This window comes from Plodia interpunctella, chromosome 1, assembly GCF_027563975.2.
Source record: "Plodia interpunctella isolate USDA-ARS_2022_Savannah chromosome 1, ilPloInte3.2, whole genome shotgun sequence".
NCBI lineage: Eukaryota > Metazoa > Arthropoda > Insecta > Lepidoptera > Pyralidae > Plodia > Plodia interpunctella.
In genome coordinates this window covers 3,639,686-3,660,330 of record NC_071294.1, presented here as the reverse complement: position 1 = coordinate 3,660,330, position 20,645 = coordinate 3,639,686, and the positions used below count along the sequence as shown (strand labels likewise).

The 20,645-nt window shown below is 37.9% G+C and overlaps 4 protein-coding genes across 6 annotated transcripts; 2 read left to right on the top strand and 2 right to left on the bottom strand.

Annotated features, from left to right (window-relative positions):
• Positions 1–234: 234 nt before the first annotated feature.
• Positions 235–1,007, bottom strand: LOC128671541 (uncharacterized protein). The gene has a single exon (XM_053748080.1). It carries the CDS (start codon positions 886–888, stop codon positions 271–273), a length of 618 nt encoding a protein of 205 aa, XP_053604055.1. The 5' UTR covers positions 889–1,007; the 3' UTR covers positions 235–270.
• A 293-nt stretch (positions 1,008–1,300) lies between these two features.
• On the top strand, positions 1,301–2,772 carry Rpn8 (Regulatory particle non-ATPase 8). Its single transcript, XM_053764123.1, has 2 exons — positions 1,301–1,622; positions 1,886–2,772. The coding sequence occupies exons 1-2, from the start codon at positions 1,448–1,450 to the stop codon at positions 2,692–2,694; spliced, it is 984 nt and encodes a 327-aa protein (XP_053620098.1). The 5' UTR covers positions 1,301–1,447; the 3' UTR covers positions 2,695–2,772.
• A 136-nt stretch (positions 2,773–2,908) lies between these two features.
• On the top strand, positions 2,909–19,796 carry LOC128680484 (myosin-VIIa-like). 3 transcript variants are annotated; one of them, XM_053763718.2, is made up of 12 exons: positions 2,909–3,406; positions 4,498–4,608; positions 5,031–5,177; positions 11,224–11,408; positions 11,531–12,738; positions 13,014–13,258; positions 13,548–14,384; positions 14,824–15,162; positions 15,501–15,709; positions 16,084–18,410; positions 18,684–19,177; positions 19,478–19,796. In XM_053763718.2, the coding sequence occupies exons 1-12, from the start codon at positions 3,383–3,385 to the stop codon at positions 19,673–19,675; spliced, it is 6,324 nt and encodes a 2,107-aa protein (XP_053619693.1). In that variant the 5' UTR covers positions 2,909–3,382; the 3' UTR covers positions 19,676–19,796. The 3 variants fall into 3 exon arrangements, with proteins under 3 accessions (XP_053619693.1, XP_053619856.1, XP_053619775.1); XM_053763881.1 differs by lacking the exons at positions 2,909–3,406; positions 4,498–4,608; positions 5,031–5,177 and adding an exon at positions 10,440–10,770; XM_053763800.2 differs by lacking the exons at positions 2,909–3,406; positions 4,498–4,608; positions 5,031–5,177 and adding an exon at positions 10,440–10,774.
• LOC128680663 (serine-rich adhesin for platelets-like) lies at positions 5,306–10,395 on the bottom strand. Its single transcript, XM_053763993.2, has 5 exons — positions 10,279–10,395; positions 9,404–9,961; positions 8,711–8,799; positions 6,731–7,685; positions 5,306–6,324 (listed from the first exon to the last, which is right to left on the bottom strand). The coding sequence occupies exons 1-5, from the start codon at positions 10,329–10,331 to the stop codon at positions 5,880–5,882; spliced, it is 2,100 nt and encodes a 699-aa protein (XP_053619968.1). The 5' UTR covers positions 10,332–10,395; the 3' UTR covers positions 5,306–5,879.
• Positions 19,797–20,645: the final 849 nt, after the last annotated feature.

Genomic DNA, 20,645 nt, shown 5'->3' with positions numbered 1-20,645 from the left:
TTAACTTTTAGTGAATTTGTAGCAAGATTTTTGACAACAGGTTGTGAAATTTATATTTTTAAAAATCATCCAAAGGGAGAATAGCAAATAGGACATCTATTTGCTATTCTCCCTTTGAATTGAATCCCTATTGAAGTAAAATAGTGAATGCCTAACATATTAAAGTAAACTTACCTACCCAGACAACTTATGGGCAAATTAGGTATGTTGTTATACTATAAAAACATAATAACATACTGTTAACTACTTATTTAATTATTTAAAAATACATTAAGATTTTTCTATAAAATGTGCTCTAACTTTATCTAAAGCCTTATATCTATGAGATATTTTATTCTTTTCTTCTTTTGGTAACTCTCCATAAGTTTTATCATAGCCCTGTGGCTGGAAAACACAATCCCAGCCAAAGTCCCTTCTGCCTCTAGGCTTAACTATTTCTCCTACAGTTCTACCTTGAAATATAAAAACATCTAGATCTTCACAATTACTACTTCCATCACAATAAGCGAAGGTAGATACGGCCTCGGCAGATTTATCCTCCCATCCAGCTAACAACCTTGTCAGCCCCTCAGGCTCAAGTTTCTCCAAAAACCACTTTATGTACGGTCCAGGGAGACCCTTTAAAGCATTAAAACAGAGAGATGTATCTTCCACTAATACTGGCCCCTTTAGACGTCGTGCAGCCTCTTCACATTTCTTTATGGATACTTCTTCAATTTCTCCTTGCAGCTCTGGTAGATCAAGTTTGTGACTGATAATCTCCAAGGGAAAACTGGTTCCTAAAATAGCCCTAAGCTCTTCTAATTTCTTAGAGTTTCCAGTAACAAAGGTAAGCTTTCTTGCCGACATTTTGACAGATTGTCTGAAGATTGACGAAATATTACTCATAAAAATAATGCGGTTTATTTTTTATAATTTTATAATTTAAAGATCCTACTCTAAAGATCTATGTACCTACCTACTTCAATTCAATTCTAACCTAAAAATGCGGTTTGGTTTGGTGGTCACTTACTTTGGCATTGACATTGATGAATACATATAACGTTTAGGAACCATATAACCAGAGATAAGAAATTACCCTAAAACATTTGACGTGAAAAAGTGCCTTTGATGTTTTCATTTCTGAATAAATCATGATATTGATTATGATATTTTTTCTTTTTATTGATCTCTCTCTGCCTTGCCCTTTGCCTTTCCATATGGATGATATGGATAAACTAAATCAAAAGAACCGAAATCTGCGGATTTTTAAACCAATGTATCATAGATAGTTTTTGTTTTGTTTTTTAGGAATCATAGACAAATCAATGACTGTCAAATTTTAGTTTTGATTTTGATTGACGAATTTGGTTTCGTTGTTGTGGTGATTTAGCGAAATAATTCTTTTCTTTCATTTTCTCCAAAAGAAAATTAGATTACCGACATATATATATAAAACACTTCAATAATGCCTAGTCAAGAAGTTGTCACCACAAAAGTCGTGGTACACCCCTTGGTACTCCTAAGTGTTGTGGATCACTTTAACCGAATGGGAAAGATTGGAAACCAAAAACGAGTGGTCGGCGTACTTTTGGGTTGTTGGAGAGCCAAAGGAGTGCTTGATGTCTCTAACAGTTTTGCAGGTATGGACATATTATTCAGTATTATTCAGTAATATTGATAACAATGGTTGTTGGTTATGTTGACTGTAACAAATTCAGCCCTCTTTTGACTTAACCCTTGGTTGGCACTTGATCCCGTGCATGACCTGTTGTATTTTCCAAGTTCAAAAATATAGCTGTAATCTTCTAGTCAGGTATTAGAACATTATTCAAACATTTCAGATATAATATTTGCCCTAAGCAGTTTATGCAGACTTTTTACATATTTTTTTATCTATTTCCAGTTCCATTTGATGAAGACGATAAAGATAAATCTGTATGGTTTTTGGATCATGATTACCTTGAAAACATGTATGGTATGTTTAAGAAGGTGAATGCTCGAGAAAAGGTTGTGGGCTGGTACCACACTGGGCCGAAACTCCACCAGAATGATGTCGCTATAAATGAATTGATCAGGCGGTATTGTCCTAACTCAGTCTTAGTCATCATTGATGCTAAACCCAAGGATCTTGGGTTACCAACTGAAGCCTACCAAGCTGTAGAGGAAGTCCATGATGATGGCAGCCCTACAACAAGGACATTTGAGCATGTACCTAGTGAAATTGGAGCAGAGGAAGCTGAAGAGGTTGGTGTGGAACATCTCCTGAGAGACATTAAAGATACTACAGTTGGGAGTCTCTCTCAAAGAATCACTAACCAATTACTTGGGCTTCGTGGGCTGCATTCTCAACTGAGTGAAATTCGGGACTACTTGTTACAAGTTGGCCAGGGATCCCTACCTATGAATCACCAGATCATTTATCAGCTGCAAGACATCTTCAACCTCTTGCCTGACATTGCCAATGACAACTTTGTTGACAACCTTTATATAAAGACAAATGATCAGTCACTTGTTGTATACCTCGCTGCTCTTGTTAGATCTATTATAGCTCTCCATAATCTTATCAATAACAAGATCACAAATAGAGATGCTGAAGAAGGGAAGAAAGAAGATGCTAAAGATAAGAAAGAGAAAAAAGATGAGAAAGATGATAAGAAGACCGAAGATAAAGTGAAGGGAGAGAAGAAAGAGAAGGAGGAAAAGAAGAAATAATTGAAAATCATCATTAGATTAAGTTGTTTGTAATGCTGAATTATTTTTAAATAAATTGTATTTACTAATTCCCAATAAGTTTATTTATTTGTAAAATTAGATAAAGTTTGGTTAAAACTATCTCTTACTAAAACCAAATAGGTCGAAATAATATCTGTAAATTCAGTGACTGAAGGAAATGTCATTAGATTTCAGTCTTTTTTTTTCCATTTCTAACATATTTCCATAAAAATGAGGTTATATTTATGAGTGTATATTTATTTTATGGCTTTGTATTTTGTATGTTGATGGAACTTGTTTTTATTTTTGCTAAAATGTAAACTTTATGTTTGTGAAAATAATATATATTTTAAAAGGCATAGTATAAAACATGTAAAAACTTCCTATGAAAGTTACAACTTAATTTTTCACATCCCTAACTTTACACTTTATGTATTACAATCACAGACCATTTAGCCTATTATAATTGAAATTTTATCAATTACTAGAAATCAAATTAGAGTGGTTAACAATCTTCTACTTTACTGTACAGACAACAAGTGCTATGTGGTATCTGATAAAGGCATTTGGTTATCATCCAGATTGTGATAAAGAATTATAATCTGATAATTCGACAGTCGTCATAGAGGCCTCCTATTTGGATGTAGTGCGTAATGTATGTGTTGTGAGGCGAATCTCAGTGTTTGAAATGGCAGGCCAAATACAGTTAGCAGTAAGTATATATTTTTTGTGGATAAAAGGTTTAATACTACTGTAGAAATAATTAAAGTTAAATTTTGTGTTCAATAGTGAGATTTTTCTATATCTATCAATCACTATATTAGTTATCATCCTTGAGTTAGATAAATACATGTAATATGTATATTTGTGATCTGTTTTGGTTGTTCTGCTGGCTGTTGAGTTGACACAACACTGTTTCTTATAAACTGTTATTATAAAGCTGAAACTCAATAGGGAAAACCGTTGAAGTAGACATAAATTCGTGTGCGAGCATAAATCATGTTCGCATTGGAATTTCGACAATTCATCCTTACACGCCATGAAGCAGTGATGCCCGATGGGGGGATTCCACCCAAATTTGGAGGTAATTTCAGCTCGGGGGCAATTGTGAGGGGTTATGCGGGGGGAACACAATGGGCATGGGGGATTAATCGTTTTTTTTTAAATATTAATATAGAAGAAAATTATCACTGAACGCAATTTGCTTAACGATCTGAAATCTGAACGCATTACACTCACACATACTAGTACAGTCACCAGCACATCAACCTATCAAAATTTATTGGAAACTCGTCGCTATTACCACGCTATAGAGTTTCATGCTTGATGTGCACTGTATGATGTCAGCCGAGTGGCGCCGAAGTTGTCGAATAGTCAGCCAATCCTTCAATCAGCCAGACAAACAGGTTTTTACCACCAACTGCTGTGCGCTATTACAGTTTTTCGTGTGCCAAATTATAAATTAAATCATACTTCGCTAATAAATAATATAATTTTCATACAGTGGGGCTTTTTTTGGGGAGATTCCGTGAAGGATCTGGGGAGAATTCATAAATTATTATCTGGCAACACTGCCATGAAGCCTACATACCAAATTTAAACTTGATTGCTCAGTAATTTTGCTTTGATTGTCAGTCTGTTGTTTATAAAAATGTACTCTGTGGTCTGTTGGCTACGGAAGTATTTTATGAATATCACCATCGTGATAATGAATATGATTGATATATATTTATACAATACCAAATACATATTTTAAAGTAGATAGATCTGTAAGAGTGGTTTTATAGTATTGTATAATTTCAGAACCTGGTTTGGCTGAAGCCACAAGGCAACTCGGAGTTCGACATCCCTACTGCAGCTAAGGTGCTGAAGAGTAGCGGCAACAGCCTTCAGGTCCAAGATGATGATGGCAAGGTAACAACATTTATTTTTTTTTTGTACATAGACGAACTTTCTTATCACAAAAATCCATCTCTTTCGTCCTAGCGCGTTCCTGGATGCATTCTATTATGGGCCGTGACTCCCTGAAGCACGGATTCCGATAAAAAAATATAACTTTAACTTTTAAAGATTGGGCTCCTATTTTATAACCGGCTACCTGTTTGTCGTCAATCGGGAATGCTGTTGTCGAGGCTTTTTATCCCTTGGTCGTCGTGTAGGACATCTATGGGAACTCCCATTAAGTGGTGAATAGGAATTCGAGCGGGAACCACACACCGCAAACATCATCGAAATTGAGTAGTACAACAGTACAACCTTTCTCGAGAAAGTAATTTTTCATAATTAATTTGCTCGTTTAATTAACAGAATAAGTACTATACATATTTTATTTCTAGGTGTACTCGGCAACCATCAACGATGTATTAAAGCCACTTCATGCGACGTCGGTGGCCGGCGTTGAAGACATGATAACTCTGGGGGAGCTCCAGGAATACACAATCCTTAGAAACCTCCATATAAGATACAAGCAGCAGTTGATATATGTAAGTGTTCTACTTTATAGCTGGAGAGCCTTAAGGCCGGTGCAGATCTACGCATGCGTAGACTTCGGTTTGCACTAGCAGAGGATTTCGGTACCTATTTACAAATATATCGAGGCCTACCTCGAAAGTCGGGGAAAATTGAATTTTATTTGTGAAAAATTTTACAAGACAAAAAATACAATAGTTTAACAATATTTTATGTATGCAAAACGAACGGTCTAACAGATCTAGCTTGTATCGTTATGACATTGATTTTCAGGAAGACGGGTCATGAGTTCATTTCTCGCTGATTTGCCGTTGGTGGAGCCCTGTCTTAAGCTATTATTCCATAGTTTTATACAACAAAATACCATGTATATCAAAGCTTCGCATTGCAGCCCTATGCAATATTTCAGCCATTTAAGTTCGTATCGAAGATTGAGTATATAAAATTGCAGGCGAGAAAAAAAATACTGCTAATTGAAGTTGAAGTTGGACAATATAAATTAGTTATACGGTAAGAGGAGAAGAATGATTCGATATCTTATTTAAAAATACTTTTGATGGAAAAGTGAAGGGAAGAAAAATTCCGGACCGAGAATGAATTATGTGAGCCAACTGAAGGAGAAAGTAGGCGTTTTATCGTATCGTTATACACTACCAAGATTAAGAGAGCAGAAAATACAGAATAGAAGTACTATGGCGAATAAGAGAGTGCATAACTTATTTAAGGTAATTAGGAGGGTAAAGGCTCCGCATTGTGCGACGTTGGTCTTTGTTGTACAAGCGTCCAGAGGTACTCCATTTATTTTTCTTATTGGTGGTTCCTTTTAGTAATCTAGGGGTTATAAAAGAACCTTTGCGGGTGGTTCTGTAAGGACTACGCATATTTTTTCTACTATATCGGTTCACAAAATTAGTAATATGGTATTTGAGTGGAGATATTGTGGTATCATTGCGTTGCATAAATCTTCTTTTTAAGATGGGAGATTTTATTGTTCTGCTCCTAAACTGTGGTGGTCGGTTTTCCTTGCGGACTGTAGAAGGTCTGGCAACCGATTTTTTTGTTAGTACAGATCTTATGTTTTTACTCCTTAATCGATTATCTTTTACTTTGGGTTCCATTGTTTTCTTCAGCACGTTAAATGCATGCGATCCGAATATAGCACTGAAATAGATATAAATATTATAGAGCAGGTATAATGGTTAACATCTGTTGCAACAAACTAACTGCCCCGTGACTTCCCGTGAGAATTTCGGGAGCCGTAGTAACACATAGTAGTATATACTATATGCTACTATGTGTTACTCACATAGTTATATATAGTATATACTTAGTGTATTGGTATCTATTTAAAACTATCTTAGGGTGGGTTGCACTGTCAACATGCGCAGAAAAATGCAAAGTACGGCATTTTGTCTAAACGTTAGCAATGCACCGGTTAAAAACAACGTCACGCAAAATATTTTAACAAATACTATTTATTATATTTTTTTATGAAAAATACCTAAAGAAACTATTCTATCAGTACTCCCATTCGTGATCATTAGAATAATGCCATTATTATACATACCTCTTACGGATTTTACTGCTCTTTTCTTCTGTAACCATTTTGCTCACACCCTTCTTGGTTCCTAATGATGGCTTGGTTGCGGCCGTATTCTTGGGTTTAGTCACAGTCGCACTCTCGCCCGCTATCACGGATTCAGCCGAAGCAATGTTTTCGGTCACGGTCTTTGTGTTATCCGCAGTCATGGTTTTAGCATTAGTCATGGTTTTATCCGCAGTCGTGGTTTTATCCGCAGTCATGGTTTTATCCGCAGTCATGGTTTTATCCGCAGTCATGGTTTTATCCGCAGTCATGGTTTTATCCGCAGTCATGGTTTTATCCGCAGTCATGGTTTTATCCGCAGTCATGGTTTTAACCGCAGTCATGGTTTCAGCTGCTATTATGGTTTCTGCCGCGGCCATAGTTTCTGCCGCGCTATTGGATTCCGCCGCGGTTATGGTTTGAGCCGCAGTTATAGTTTCGACCGTGGTCAACATTTCGGCCGTAGTCGTGGTTTCGGCTGCGATTTCCCCTGCGATCATGGTTTCCGCCATGGTCATGTAATCCACTCCGGTCACGGAATCCGTTGTGGTCATGGCGTCTGCCGCGGTTATGGAATCCGCTGCGATCACGGAATCCGCTGCGGTCACTGAATCCGCTGCGTTCACGGAATCGGTTGCGGGCATGGAATCTGCTGCGGCCATAGAATCCGCTGCGGTCATGGAATCCGTTGCGGTCATGGAATCCGCTGCGGCCATAGAATCAGCTGCGGTCACGTAATCCGTTGCGGTCACGTAATCCGTTGCGGTCATGGAATCCGTTGCGGTCATGGAATCCGTTGCGGTCATGGAATCCGCTGCGGCCATTGAATCCGCTGCGGTCATGGCTTCCGCCTCGGTCATGGTATCCACTGTTGCGGCCGCGGTCTTGGTATTCACCGTAGTCATGGCTGTAGTAAAGTATCCATGCGTGGTTTCGGCTTTAAAAATAAATTGCAATATTGTTTGACAACAATTAAACGCACAGCTACGTGTAGGTCCTATATACTTCTTTGCTAAACATTATAATCTGACGTCATCATTTTGTTTTTGTTTTTCGGCATGACGGCTGATAATATCATGCCTAAACAAAAAAAAATGTGGGCTAGTATGAGCACAAGTGACGTCACAATTGTTGAAGTCAAAAAGCGTTTTAATTATATTTTAATGAGAGCAGAAAAAAACTAAGTTACCTGACTTAATTAAATGTTACTGTATCAATAAAATTGATCAATCAAAGTGACGTTTGATTATCGTGTTTCATTATGTGAATGCATTTATACATCTTATGTTACACACAGGCTCTACCGTATTAATAGATCGGTACTTATTATGATACAATGCTTTTTACCTTTTCACTGCTAGCTCGAGACGAATTTACAATGTCGAGGCAATATGTAAAGCTCGAATCTACTCGTTATTATTTTTGCTTAATGTTTTTATTTATATATTTTATACTAGCTTTTTGCCCGCGGCTTCGCCTGCGTAAATTTCCCACGGGAACAGTTATTTTTCCGGGATATGACCCTATGTCCTTCTCCACACTTCATACTATATGTATGCAGAATTTCAATAAGATTGGTTGAGCAAATAGAGCTTGAAGAAGTGACAAAGAAACAAACTTACTTTCGCATTTATAATATTAGTTAGGATGTACCTACTACCAATCAAGCAAACAGGCTAGAAGCCCTAGGCTAGAAACACTTATCATGCCTATTTTGTGACCAAAATACCACTGTCTTACCAATTGGAAAAAAAATATGAAATAAACTTCGATTGCATGAGAATCGAACAGTACACAGGGGCGGCCCTAGCTTATTCGATGCCGGGTGCGAGGTATTCTTAGCGCCTCAATTTTATTGGACCATCACATCCCGTATATAAATAAATATCATTCAAGAAGACGCCGACAACCGCGGCACCTAGCACTTCATGTTAGGGCCGCCTGTGATATTATGCACATCACCTTCCGTAGGTTGTGTGTAAATTTCTTTTTTGCTTGTATGTTTGAATCCATTTTTCAGTGGGTCAAATAAGTTCGAACCGAATATAGGTCTGAAAATAATATGGTATATGTATTTATCAAGTTCCAGAGACTGTTAAAGCACATTCAATTAAACTGTGACTAATTATTGCCGTATTGGCTCAGTGGTTAAGATCGAAAGGTTCCAGGTTCGAATCTTACTCGTGCCACATGAGTCACTATACCATTTTCACATCAACTATAGTAGTTTTAATAGACCACCACCTGCTTCCGGCGAAGGAATACACAGTTTAGTTCACTAGCGTGTATGCGAGTACCTACCACTAGATGGCGGTAGGTAGTCGTAAAAATCATGTCAGATGCCTTTAGAGGACTTGAATCAATTGACACCAATATTAGCAATGACATACTCGATATGACTTTTCTGCATTATTACATGACTGTTGGGTTCACAGGCCTTGCCTCTCATGGGAATTCGGGATAAACAGTACCCACATTGGAGAATTCCATTTTTTTGTATTCAGGTTCCTGGAGTATCAAACATCGAAATCCCTCTAGTAAATTTTGCGCGACTGAGTAACAAACTTCCTCACTCACTTGCATCCAAAGATTTCTCTTTTCTAATAGGACCGATAAAATACAATAGATAAAAACAAAATTACAGTCACACCATACCTCTGCCGTTGGTCTTCATTTAAGAATTGTAAAGACATATTTGTAGACACATGTATGGGCGTAGTTGTAGTCTGGTCGGTCTTGGTCTTGTGCGTAACGGTTACACTAGGACGTGTTTGCACAACAGGATCACTAACCGTCGTCGTTGTCACGACGGAAGGAGGACTAACATCGTCCCGTAGAATCGGATAATTATTTTTATCATTTTTATTTCTGCTACGCGTAGTCTCCTTTCTACCAAAATTGTACTGAGCATCTACATTTACAGATACGTTGTTGGGATAATATACCTTAAATATGTCATAGTCATCTTCTTCATAATAATGTTTATTCTTAGCCTTTTTACTTTTGAGTTTTTTCTTTATTTTTTTCTCATCGTATTCTTTTATATGATTCCTATATCCCGATTTACGTTCTTGAGCTGCCCTGACGAAATCTATAATTATTTTTGCACTTTCACTGGAATAATATTCTACACTGCTACTAGGTTGGTTTGTAATACTTCTATATCTTTTAAATGAAGTCAACTTGTGATCATGATTCCTGGTGAAACTGTAACTGTTATAAAAGAAAACATTTATCTGTCTACATTATTGTATCAAATCTTGATATCAATATTTAAAAAAATTGATTGCGTAATTTTCCAACGACACAAAAATAATTGGCCATTTCAAGTATATATAGGTATCTGGGGGCCGATTTTCATGCAATCGAAGTTCACTTCATCTAAACCTTCAAGAAATTAAGAGAAATTTAAACAGTTTCGAATATGTGAGAATCGGACCCTTTATCATATAAATACTGAAGTCGCTATTTTTCAAGTGAATCTGCCTACCTATCCGGGAGTTTTTTTAATATAATTACCATATACTTACGAAGATAAAATCGGGTACACACAAACCACGAAGCTTAAATAGGGGAAGTTCATTTAACCAATGGTATATTCAATATAGAAATGTATACTTACGCACTAACCAAAATCTACAAAACCCACATAAAATTTTCAATTTTCCTATTTCCTATCGCGTTTCGCAATATAAACTGTTGAACAGAATCTCGAACAAGAAGCGTTTTGTATTATTATAGCTGACAAAACAAAATTTGGTGTTTATATTTGTAAACTTTCTAAGTAAAAAAGGAGCATTTTTAATTTTGTGATGTCTCTCTGTCCACCACTCCAAAAAATGCCTAAATATGGAAGTGAGATTGTTCGTTAGCTCGTCATGATATATCTACTCAGATGATTTTAGGAGTACCTATCACCACCGAGAAATATTTACCTTCATTCCGGAACAAACTGTTCTCATGGGAAAATCCTCAGAAGGGCGTAATCTTCGGAACCACACAACCGATAAAAATCTTTGCCTGTTTGTAAGCTACACTATTTCTAAATAACAAATGATATTTACTTTTTATTCTGACACTAGCTGATGCCTGCGGCTCCGCAAGTAAAAGGTAGCTTCAGAAAGTGCACTCTTCTGACTACCACCACAAGAAAAATCATATTCTTTTATTGCTCCGTTTTGATCTGAAAGAAGGACTTATTTATAAATAGCTTCTCGTTTTCGTTTCTTGGTACTATAGCGCGTCTGCAATGTTTGCTGTGACACATACTGATGTCTTATATGCCAGAGAGGCCTACTTGCTAAACAATTGGCGACACAGTAGCAACAATATCGTGGCCACAGTAGGTTCAAGGGCTGTCAAATAACTTGTGCAAGTGACTGACTCGCAGTAATATTTACTGACATAGTACTAACATGTGTGGATCTATTGTAATCTGTATAAAAAAATAAATATTTTTATTTAAATTGTTACAGACTTATACGGGGTCCATGTTGATCGCGATCAATCCATACGAGATCCTCCCAATCTACACTATGGATCAGATACACTTCTACCAGGCAACGAACATAGGAGACGTGCCGCCGCACATCTTCGCCATTGGGGAGAGTTCCTTCAGGGAACTGAAGCAAACTACGACAAATCAGTGCATTGTCATCAGGTATATTTTTCTCTATGAATTATTAGTAATATGCCTCTGCATCGGTGGACTCTCTCTCGAAGTACATAAACTATTTATTTTCTGAACTGAAGCTATGTCAACTATTCTATTTTTTTTTCTAGCGGGGAGAGTGGTGCGGGAAAGACAGAAAGCACAAAACTACTTTTGCAATATTTAGCCGCAGCCAGCGGTAAACATTCCTGGATAGAGCAACAGATACAGGAAACTAATCCAGTACTAGAAGCGTTTGGAAACGCAAAGACGGTAAAAAACGATAATTCGTCGAGATTCGGAAAATACATCAACATATATTTCAGCAGGAAAGGAGTAATAGAAGGTGGCAATATAGACCAATATTTACTTGAGAAATCGCGTATTGTTTTTCAAAATAAAGGAGAAAGAAATTATCACATTTTTTACTCCTTGGTCGAAGGTCTGTCTCCTGATGAGAAAATGAAACTAGACCTCGGTCGGACGGCCGATTACTATTATTTAAATTCTGGAAATATGCTCACATGCGAAGGTCGTAACGACAGCCTAGAATTTGCTGATATAAGGTCTGCATTCAAAGTTCTAAACTTCTCTGACCCTGAGGTGTGGTCTATATTCAGCATGTTGGCAGCCATTTTGCACTTAGGAAATTTGAAATTTAAAGGTTTCAATGTAAATAATATGGAATCGTCCGAAGTAGCTGATATGATAAATGCCAGCAGAATCGCGTCTCTTATTGGTGTGAACAAGTCTGTTCTGTGTGATGCCCTAACAAGGAAGACATTTGTCGCGCACGGGGAAAAGGTTGTGTCCACTATATCCGTATCAGCGGCCTTGGAAGGCAGAGATGCGCTGGTCAAAGCGATATACGGACACATATTCGAGTACATAGTCGAAGGGATAAACAAAACTTTACATAAAGACCAACAGCTGTCCAGTGGTTCTGTAGGTATACTAGATATATTTGGTTTTGAAAATTTCGAGTCGAATAGTTTTGAACAACTTTGCATCAACTATGCAAACGAGAATCTACAACAGTTTTTTGTCAAGCACATATTTAAATTGGAGCAAGAACAGTATGAGAAGGAGGGTATAGTTTGGTCGAATATAAATTACGTAGACAACCAGGAAATGCTGGATATGATAGGGTTGAAGCCAATGAACCTTTTATCCCTGATAGACGAAGAGTCGCGGTTCCCCAAAGGTACTGATGTCACGCTCCTGTCCAAACTGAATAGCAATCACAGCACCAAATCATGTTACCTAGCTCCGAAATCAACTCACGAACATTCTTTTGGAGTGAAACATTTCGCCGGAAATGTACAATACAAAATAAAAGGTAAGATAAGGATCATCAATTGATAAAAATGTTTATTAATTGATGATTTATGTGAAGTCTCATAATTAATGCAAATATAAAACGTACAAAGCTAACAACACTTTTTAATAAATTTACTTTCAAATACAAAAAAACTAGATCAAAATCGGTTCAGCCGTTTGGCTGTTACGATGCCACGGACAGATACAAATACACAGACACGTTAAACTTATAACTCCTGCTTCAGTCGTCGGGGGTTAAAAACGGATCAATTCATGAACATAATAATGTTACAGGATTTTTGGACAAAAACAGAGACATGTTGACGACAGATATCAAAGAGATGATACTTGATTCGAGCAACTCTTTCTTGAAAACCGTTTTCGCTCTGGAGTCAAAGCCCAGTTCGCAGAGTGGAAGGAAGACGGTGTCTTTGAGTCACCAGTTCAAGACGTCCCTGGAGTCGCTGATGAAAACGCTGTATGCTTGTCATCCGTTCTTCGTGCGTTGCATCAAACCTAATGAAGTTAAACAACCTAGGGTATGTAGTACTATTTAAAAAATATCACTTCCATTTTTGTAAAAGTATAACAACCGTTAATTTTGTCTCTGGTCGAAGGTCTGTCTATTTTCATCCACAAATCTGTTGTATTATATCTAAATAGATGTATTTCTCTTCCTTATTCGCGATTTCGTGGTTACTCTAATACGAAAAATTGTTCAGTATCATGGACTGAGCATGCAGAGAAAAGGATGCCAATTGTTAAAAAAATCACCCTGTGAAATATTACTTTTCCCCACTCAACAAAATTTATTATTTTTATTTACAGATTTTCGATAAAGCATTGTGCGTGCGACAATTGAGGTATGCAGGTTTGATGGAAACAGCAAAAATAAGGCAAGCTGGTTACCCTATCCGCTACTCATACTACGAATTCGTGTACCGCTATCGACTCATTGTCTCCGACATACCTCCAGCTGATAAAACTGACTGCAAAGTTGCCGCTCATAAAATATGCACAGAAGTGTTGAAAGATGGTGAATTCCGACTCGGATATACTAAAGTGTTCCTCAAAGACACACATGACGCCATATTAGAAGAACTAAGACATAAGGTGTTGTTGAGAGCTGTGGTAAAAGTACAAGCAAATGCACGAAGATTCGTTCTTAGGAGGCAGTTCTTAAAACTACGCGCCGCCGCTTTGACGATTCAAAAACACTTCCGTGCTCGAGGTTACAGAAAGAGGTTCTTAGTAATGCGCAGAGGATACTTACGAATACAAGCTGTCATCAAGTCCAGAGAATTGAGAAGGACTTTCGTGAATTTAAGGAAATTCTTCGCCAAATTCCAAGCACACTGCCGAGGATTTATTATAAGAAAATTAATTAAAGAAAAGGGCGGTATTCTTAAAGCGAAGTTAGCTCAATTTAGAAAGGAGAAAAATACGGCAATTACATCTGGATCTAAAGAGAAAGTGGCTGGTGATGAGTTTGAGAAGAACTTTACGGAGCTGATGAGGTCTATTTGGATAATTAAGGAGATCCAAGTAGACGATCATACGCAAAATAACACAATGATCGACGATAGATATGTGGATGATGTGTTTGGATTTTTGAAGGACACTTCCACCCCGGGTGGTACAGTACGGGGGACTGGATTTGGTGTGGTTAGTGAACAAAACATTTTATTCTACAAGCATAAATGAACCCTTATTATTTCACAATCGATCCGTAGGTACATCAAAATGTTACGCCAATGTAATCGGGTGATTTTATTTATCTGTAGTCACACAACCAGAAGCAGATTATAAATCTCTTATAATAAATAAATATTTTTTATTTTATTAGGTATAACCATTGTAACATGATACAGTAGGCATATCAACCAGTAGATGTATCATTGTGTTAAAGGTAAATAGTGACTGTCCTACCTACCTACCACCTATCCTACCTTATGGACGTTTTTTGTATGTGTTTTTTGTGATCTGAATACTTTTTCAGTATAGCACATTACTTACAGTGTAACTAAAAATCGACCATAAGGTACCTTTATCCGTGAAACGTCACATATTATTTTTTCATTTAACAGATATGAATGTATTTCAGGTAACTACACCAAAACCGGTGGTATCAGATGTGATCCCTATACCACAAGAGCCACATGAGGAACCCATTGATGAGTACAACTTTAGGAAATTCGCAGCCACTTACTTCGTCGGCAACAGCACCCACCAATACTCAAGGAAGCACCTGAAATATTCTCTGCTAGAATTACCCTCACCCATAGATAAGGAAGCGGCCTTAGCCCTGTGGATTACGATATTGAGGTTCATGGGAGATCTAGCGGAACCAAAATATGTTGACGATAAAATTGATAATGTTCCAGTAATGACCAAGTTGTCTAATACGGTTGGTCGCGCTTTCGCGAAGAGTAAGGAATTCGAGGTAAGTTTGTTATGGTTTTTCAAGGTAACATTTTATTAGGTCTAGTACATCGACGTCAAATAGGTATCATATTAATCTCTTATCCGCGTGTTACCCTGCTTCGCATTCTAGCAGTGACGCTTCGAAGTTTTTGTTAAAAATAAATCATAAAATTTGAAGATTCAGCTATGATTGAGACAACGTCAAATTTTTAAGAACTTGTTCATGTCGGTGAAGCTCTAGTTACATCTATCCTCTGCCTTCGATTTTACCTCACTATACATATTTTCTTTATATGCCTTTTCTTTCAACTAACTATTAAATGCCCTTTGTATATATAGACGATTATAATTTCACAGGAACTATTATCTCAGGATAAATATGACAAAAAGATGATACACAAAACATTGAAACGTCAGACAAAGTTGAACGAGGATCTTATGAAAAGCTTGGTCAACGACGAAGTGACTATAGACATGTACAGCCGTTGGCTGAACTCGCGTCGGAGCACCAACCTGGAGAAGTTGCACTTCATCATCGGCCATGGGCTCATCAGGAAAGAGCTGCGGTAAGCAAAAGTTACGACATATTAAATCTTAAGGTCATAAAGGTCATAGTTTTGTGTATGTATATTAATGTCTAGTTAGTATGTACCTTGGTTCACAGCATGGTGTTGGGCAACTGTCCTCGATGACCCAGTTAGATTCAGTCGAATATAATAACCTATGTCACTCCAACCTTCCAATTATTAATTTCTCCACACAAGTAATAAAATTAATTGCTTTGCTTCATTTTGACGTGAAAGAAAGACAAGTAAATACATTTTAGCACTTAAATTAAAAGAATGGATGAATAAAGCGCAGTCACTATACAATAACGTGACAAAACTCTGATCATATTATGTCTGTTACTATAAAATCGGTATATACAAATGTTTTTCAGAGACGAAATCTTCTGTCAGCTCTGTAAGCAGCTCACCAACAATCCATCCAAAGCGTCGCACGCCCGCGGCTGGATCTTGCTCTCGCTGTGCGTCGGCTGCTTCCCGCCGTCCGAGCGCTTCGTCAAGTACCTCCGCTCCTTCATCCGCAGTGGGCCCCCCGGCTACGCCCCCTACTGCGAAGGAAGACTACTTAGAACCTTCAAAAACGGGTCTCGCACACAACCCCCTAGCTGGCTAGAACTCCAAGCCACAAAAACAAAAAAACCTGTCCTACTATCCGTAACCTTAATGGACGAACAAGTCAAAACTATCCAATCGGACTCAGCCACCACATCAGAAGAGATATGCCAACAGATAGCCGAAAACATCGGACTGAAAGACACTTTCGGTTTTTCTTTGTACATAACTTTGTATGATAAAGTACTTTCATTAGGAAGCGAGGGAGAACACATTATGGACGCGATTTCTCAATGCGAGCAGTTCGCTAGAGAACAGGGGACACCAGAAAAAAATGCGCCTTGGAGGTTATTCTTCCGTAAAGAAGTATTTACACCATGGCACAACCCCACCGAGGATTCTGTAGCTACAAATCTTATTTATTGCCAAGTTGCGAAAGGAGTTAAATTTGGTGAATACCGCTGTAATAACGAACAAGATTTGGCCATGTTAGCTGCTCAACAACACTATATCGAATACGGTCCAAGAATAGATCCAAATGTTCTACGTAAAGTCATTGTAAATTATATACCAAATCAGTTTATACAATCTAATGATGCTGCCTTGACAAAATGGGAACATTTAGTAACAAAAGCATTTGAGTCATCACAGAGTGTGCAGTCCAAAGTAGACCCATTGAGATGTAAAGAAGATATCGTTATATTCTCCCAATTAAAATGGCCAATGTTATTCTCCCGGTTCTTTGAAGCACTTAAATTGAAAGGAGATACAATCAGCAAAGAACTTGTTATAATTGCTGTCAACTGGACTGGAATTTATATTGTTGATCAAACAGAAACCATACTACTTGAAATCTCTTTTTGCGAGGTTACTTATGTGGCTTATAATGAAGATAAAGATTTGGATAATGTTGGAAGGATAACAATAAGAACCGTACAAGAAGAGGAATTCGAATTCCAGAGCGTTGATGCCGGCGAGATGAGTTCTCTAATAATTTATTTGATAGACGGCTTAAAGAGACGGTCCATCTTTGTGATAGCTCAAACGGACTCTCAGGGTTACAGCGATGCTTCATCTTTTTTGCAATACAAGAAGGGAGACCTTATAACTCTTTTACAAGACTGTACTGGAGAGACTTTAATGAACTCAACGTGGGGCCACGGATTATGTAACGGCCAGGAAGGCCTCTTCCCCACTGAACAAGTCTACATTCTGCCGACAATGTCTGAGCCCAACAGTGCTACATTAGAAGTGTTCAAAAAAGGCAATTTCACTAAAGATAAGAAAATCAAATCTAAATACAACACAATACAGCGTAAGCGAATGTATACACTTGAAAAGTTCGCTAAAGAGTACTTCAGGGAGAACACGGAAGCGAATAGTAGCGTATCGAGTGCGTCCACGTTGACTACTGCGAAGAAGAATGTAACCGCTGATTTGTGGGTCCACAGTCGCGATCCCCTTCGGAAGCCTTTACTGAAGAAACTGTTAGAGAACGAGAACCTATCGAAACACGCAGTCATGGCTTACATGGGCCTATTGAAATACATGGGAGACATGCCTGCGCCAAAAGCGAGGGCCGTAACAGAGTACACTGATGAAATATTCCGAGCTGCTATCAACGAATCATTATTGAGAGACGAAGTTTACTGTCAAATTATGAAACAGCTGACGAACAACAGGATACAGCTGAGCGAAGAGCGAGGATGGGAGATCATGTGGCTCGCGACTGGAGTGTTTGCATGTGGGCCTGTGTTGCTGAAGGAGCTGGTCGAATTTCTAAAGACACGGCCTCATCCGATAGCAAAGGAATGTTTGAAGAGAGTGTTTAGGATACAAAAGAGCGGTTCGAGATTGTACGCTCCGTATGTGGTGGAAGTGGAAGCGATTCAGCACAGGAGTCTGCAGATATACCATAAAGTGTACTTCCCTGATGATACGGACGAGGCGTTCGAGGTGGATTCGTCGACGAAGGCAAAGGATCTGTGCGAGCAGATCACTGGCAGACTCAGCTTGAAGAACAGCGACGGGTTCAGCTTGTTCGTGAAAATCGCCGATAAGGTGTTCTCGGTGCCTGAAAACTATTATTTCTTCGATTTTGTTCACGAACTCGTTGAGTGGATGAAGCAAACGCGGCCCGTTCGCGGAGGTGAGATTTTGATTGATACTGCATCTATATTTAATACTGTTATCAGTATATATATTAAAAAAAACAGTTTCTGCTACTAAAATTATTTCGTTATACTTTATAAAACAAATAAGAAGGCGCGTTTTTCAATATTCAAGTCAATTTTTCAATGTAATCAACATTGAATACATAAAAGAATGAATAAAAATACTTGTTTTTTTGACATTTCTGATCCATGTGTGTCAATAAATAATGAAAGTCCTTAGCTAATTACGCCATACGTTACTTTTACAGCGGCTCAAGTGCAAATGAATTACCAGATATTCTTCATGAAGAAATTATGGATAAACACTATCCCTGGACGAGACAAGAACGCTGACCAAATATTCTACTACCCACAAGAGTTGCCAAAATATTTGCGCGGCTACCACAAGTCCTCTAAGCAAGATCTAATAGAACTAGCTGCCCTTATTTACAAAGCAAGATTTGGAAGTGACCAGTCTTTGTTGCCTCGAATCACGGAAATGTTAGAGGAGTTTATACCACCCGATATGGTCAGGTTGCAATCGAACTCTGCGTGGAAATCTTCGATCGGTGCGGCATACGTGCAACTAGGGATAATGACGCCAGAGGAAGCCAAAGAGAAGTTTTTGAAAAAGATTTACCAGCTGCCCACGTTTGGTACAGCATTCTTTGAAGTGAAGCAGACCTCTGACCCGGCCTACCCTGAAATGGTTGTTGTTGGAATAAATAAAAATGGTGTTAGCCTCATACATCCACAAAGTAGAGTGAGTATCCACTGTTCCGTGAAGGCGGCGCCCATCTGCACACTAGCGCCACAACCACGTTTCCTAATATTTCTTCTATGAAAGTAATGCTACCTAGATGGAATTTTAATAGAAATTACTGTTTTCTATTGGACACAGTTGCTACAATTTACTAAACCGAAAACGGTGGCCACCAAAATCCGTCGTAGTTGTTATTGGTAAATACACCACCACGGTAGTGGCGCTAGTGTGTTGTGTGCGCCCTCAATCCCTCAAGCATGATACATAATGTAATACAATAACTATAATATTGTGTTTCAGGAGGTGCTTATAACACATCCATTCTCTCAAATATCCAACTGGTCGTCTGGCAACACGTTTTTCCACATGACAATGGGCAACTTCATTCGTGGAAGAAAAATATTATGCGAGACTTCGCTGGGATATAAAATGGATGACCTCATTTCGTCATACATAGCTGTATTACGGCAAACAATGCAGAAGTCGAAATCTAACTAAAAAGTCAGTAATCACAAAGCTAATGTAAATAGGTAGTAATTTTCGAATTATATTGATGTCAATATATTACTGTATTACTTAATAATTCTTTCATTAATAATAAAAAAATATGTAGATATGACCTCTTCTTTTATGAGGATTATTCGGAGATTAGCGCGAATAATTGAGGAAACTAATAATTGATTAAAATTGAAGATAATATCTTCCAAGGTTTTATTGTAGATATAAAATCTTAGAAGTTTTATTATCTCCAAAATGTTGAAGTAGGTAGGTATCCTACACAGTGTTTCAATTCTGTAAGAGAAAAAAACTCGTCGGATTCCGCGCGGATATATATGGCTAATTTGCATTCTGTAAAACTCACTCGAACACTAGCGCTACACTTGCGGGTGTGTTGGCAAGTTGAAATAAACTCACTCCGGAATTTTGACAAATATGTATATGACAATATAATATCCGCACGAAATCCGATGTGGGTTTTTTGAAAGATCTACACTAGCGCTAGCCAAGTGATTGTGGGGCGAGGTGGTACTCCCTTGACAATGTCGAAATTCCGCTGTGTGAATTTTAAGACTAAAGTCTAGCGCTCCCATAAAAAAAAGTATATAGCACATGCTATCTATTATAATCATACATGCATAATTTTCCTGATAAGCTGTACATTGGCAAAAATACCAAGAAAAACCATCAAGATCGTATAATTTTATTAATTTAGGGGTAGAAAAATGTTTTATCTTTTTGTATAAACATGTCGAGTGGCCGAGTGGCCGATAGACATTCCTCTTATACAGTGAAACATATAGAGTTCTCCATATTTAGAAGTCGGTTGAAAACTGTTGAAAACCATTGGACCAAATCATCCATTGTGTATGGACGATTTCGCATCAGCACCGAGCGTAGTTGAAGAGGACCTTTATCTAACGTCTTTAGAAAAAAAAAAACCAGTTGTCTTGTCAATGTCAGTCAAGTT

Bases quoted from the DNA above. Each gene is read 5' to 3' on its own strand.
- Rpn8 (XM_053764123.1), top strand. From the start codon at position 1,448: ATGCCTAGTCAAGAAGTTGTCACCACAAAAGTCGTGGTACACCCCTTG. The intron at 1,623-1,885 runs GTATGGACATAT...ATCTATTTCCAG, and splicing joins TGTCTCTAACAGTTTTGCAG to TTCCATTTGATGAAGACGAT.
- LOC128680663 (XM_053763993.2), bottom strand. From the start codon at position 10,331: ATGAACTTCCCCTATTTAAGCTTCGTGGTTTGTGTGTACCCGATTTTA. The intron at 9,962-10,278 runs GTAAGTATATGG...CTTTTATAACAG, and splicing joins GTGTACCCGATTTTATCTTC to TTACAGTTTCACCAGGAATC. The intron at 6,325-6,730 runs GTATGTATAATA...TATCTATTTCAG, and splicing joins AGCAGTAAAATCCGTAAGAG to TGCTATATTCGGATCGCATG.
- LOC128680484 (XM_053763718.2), top strand. From the start codon at position 3,383: ATGGCAGGCCAAATACAGTTAGCA. The intron at 3,407-4,497 runs GTAAGTATATAT...GTATAATTTCAG, and splicing joins CAGGCCAAATACAGTTAGCA to AACCTGGTTTGGCTGAAGCC. The intron at 11,409-11,530 runs GTATATTTTTCT...TTTTTTTTCTAG, and splicing joins AATCAGTGCATTGTCATCAG to CGGGGAGAGTGGTGCGGGAA.
- LOC128671541 (XM_053748080.1), bottom strand. From the start codon at position 888: ATGAGTAATATTTCGTCAATCTTCAGACAATCTGTCAAAATGTCGGCA.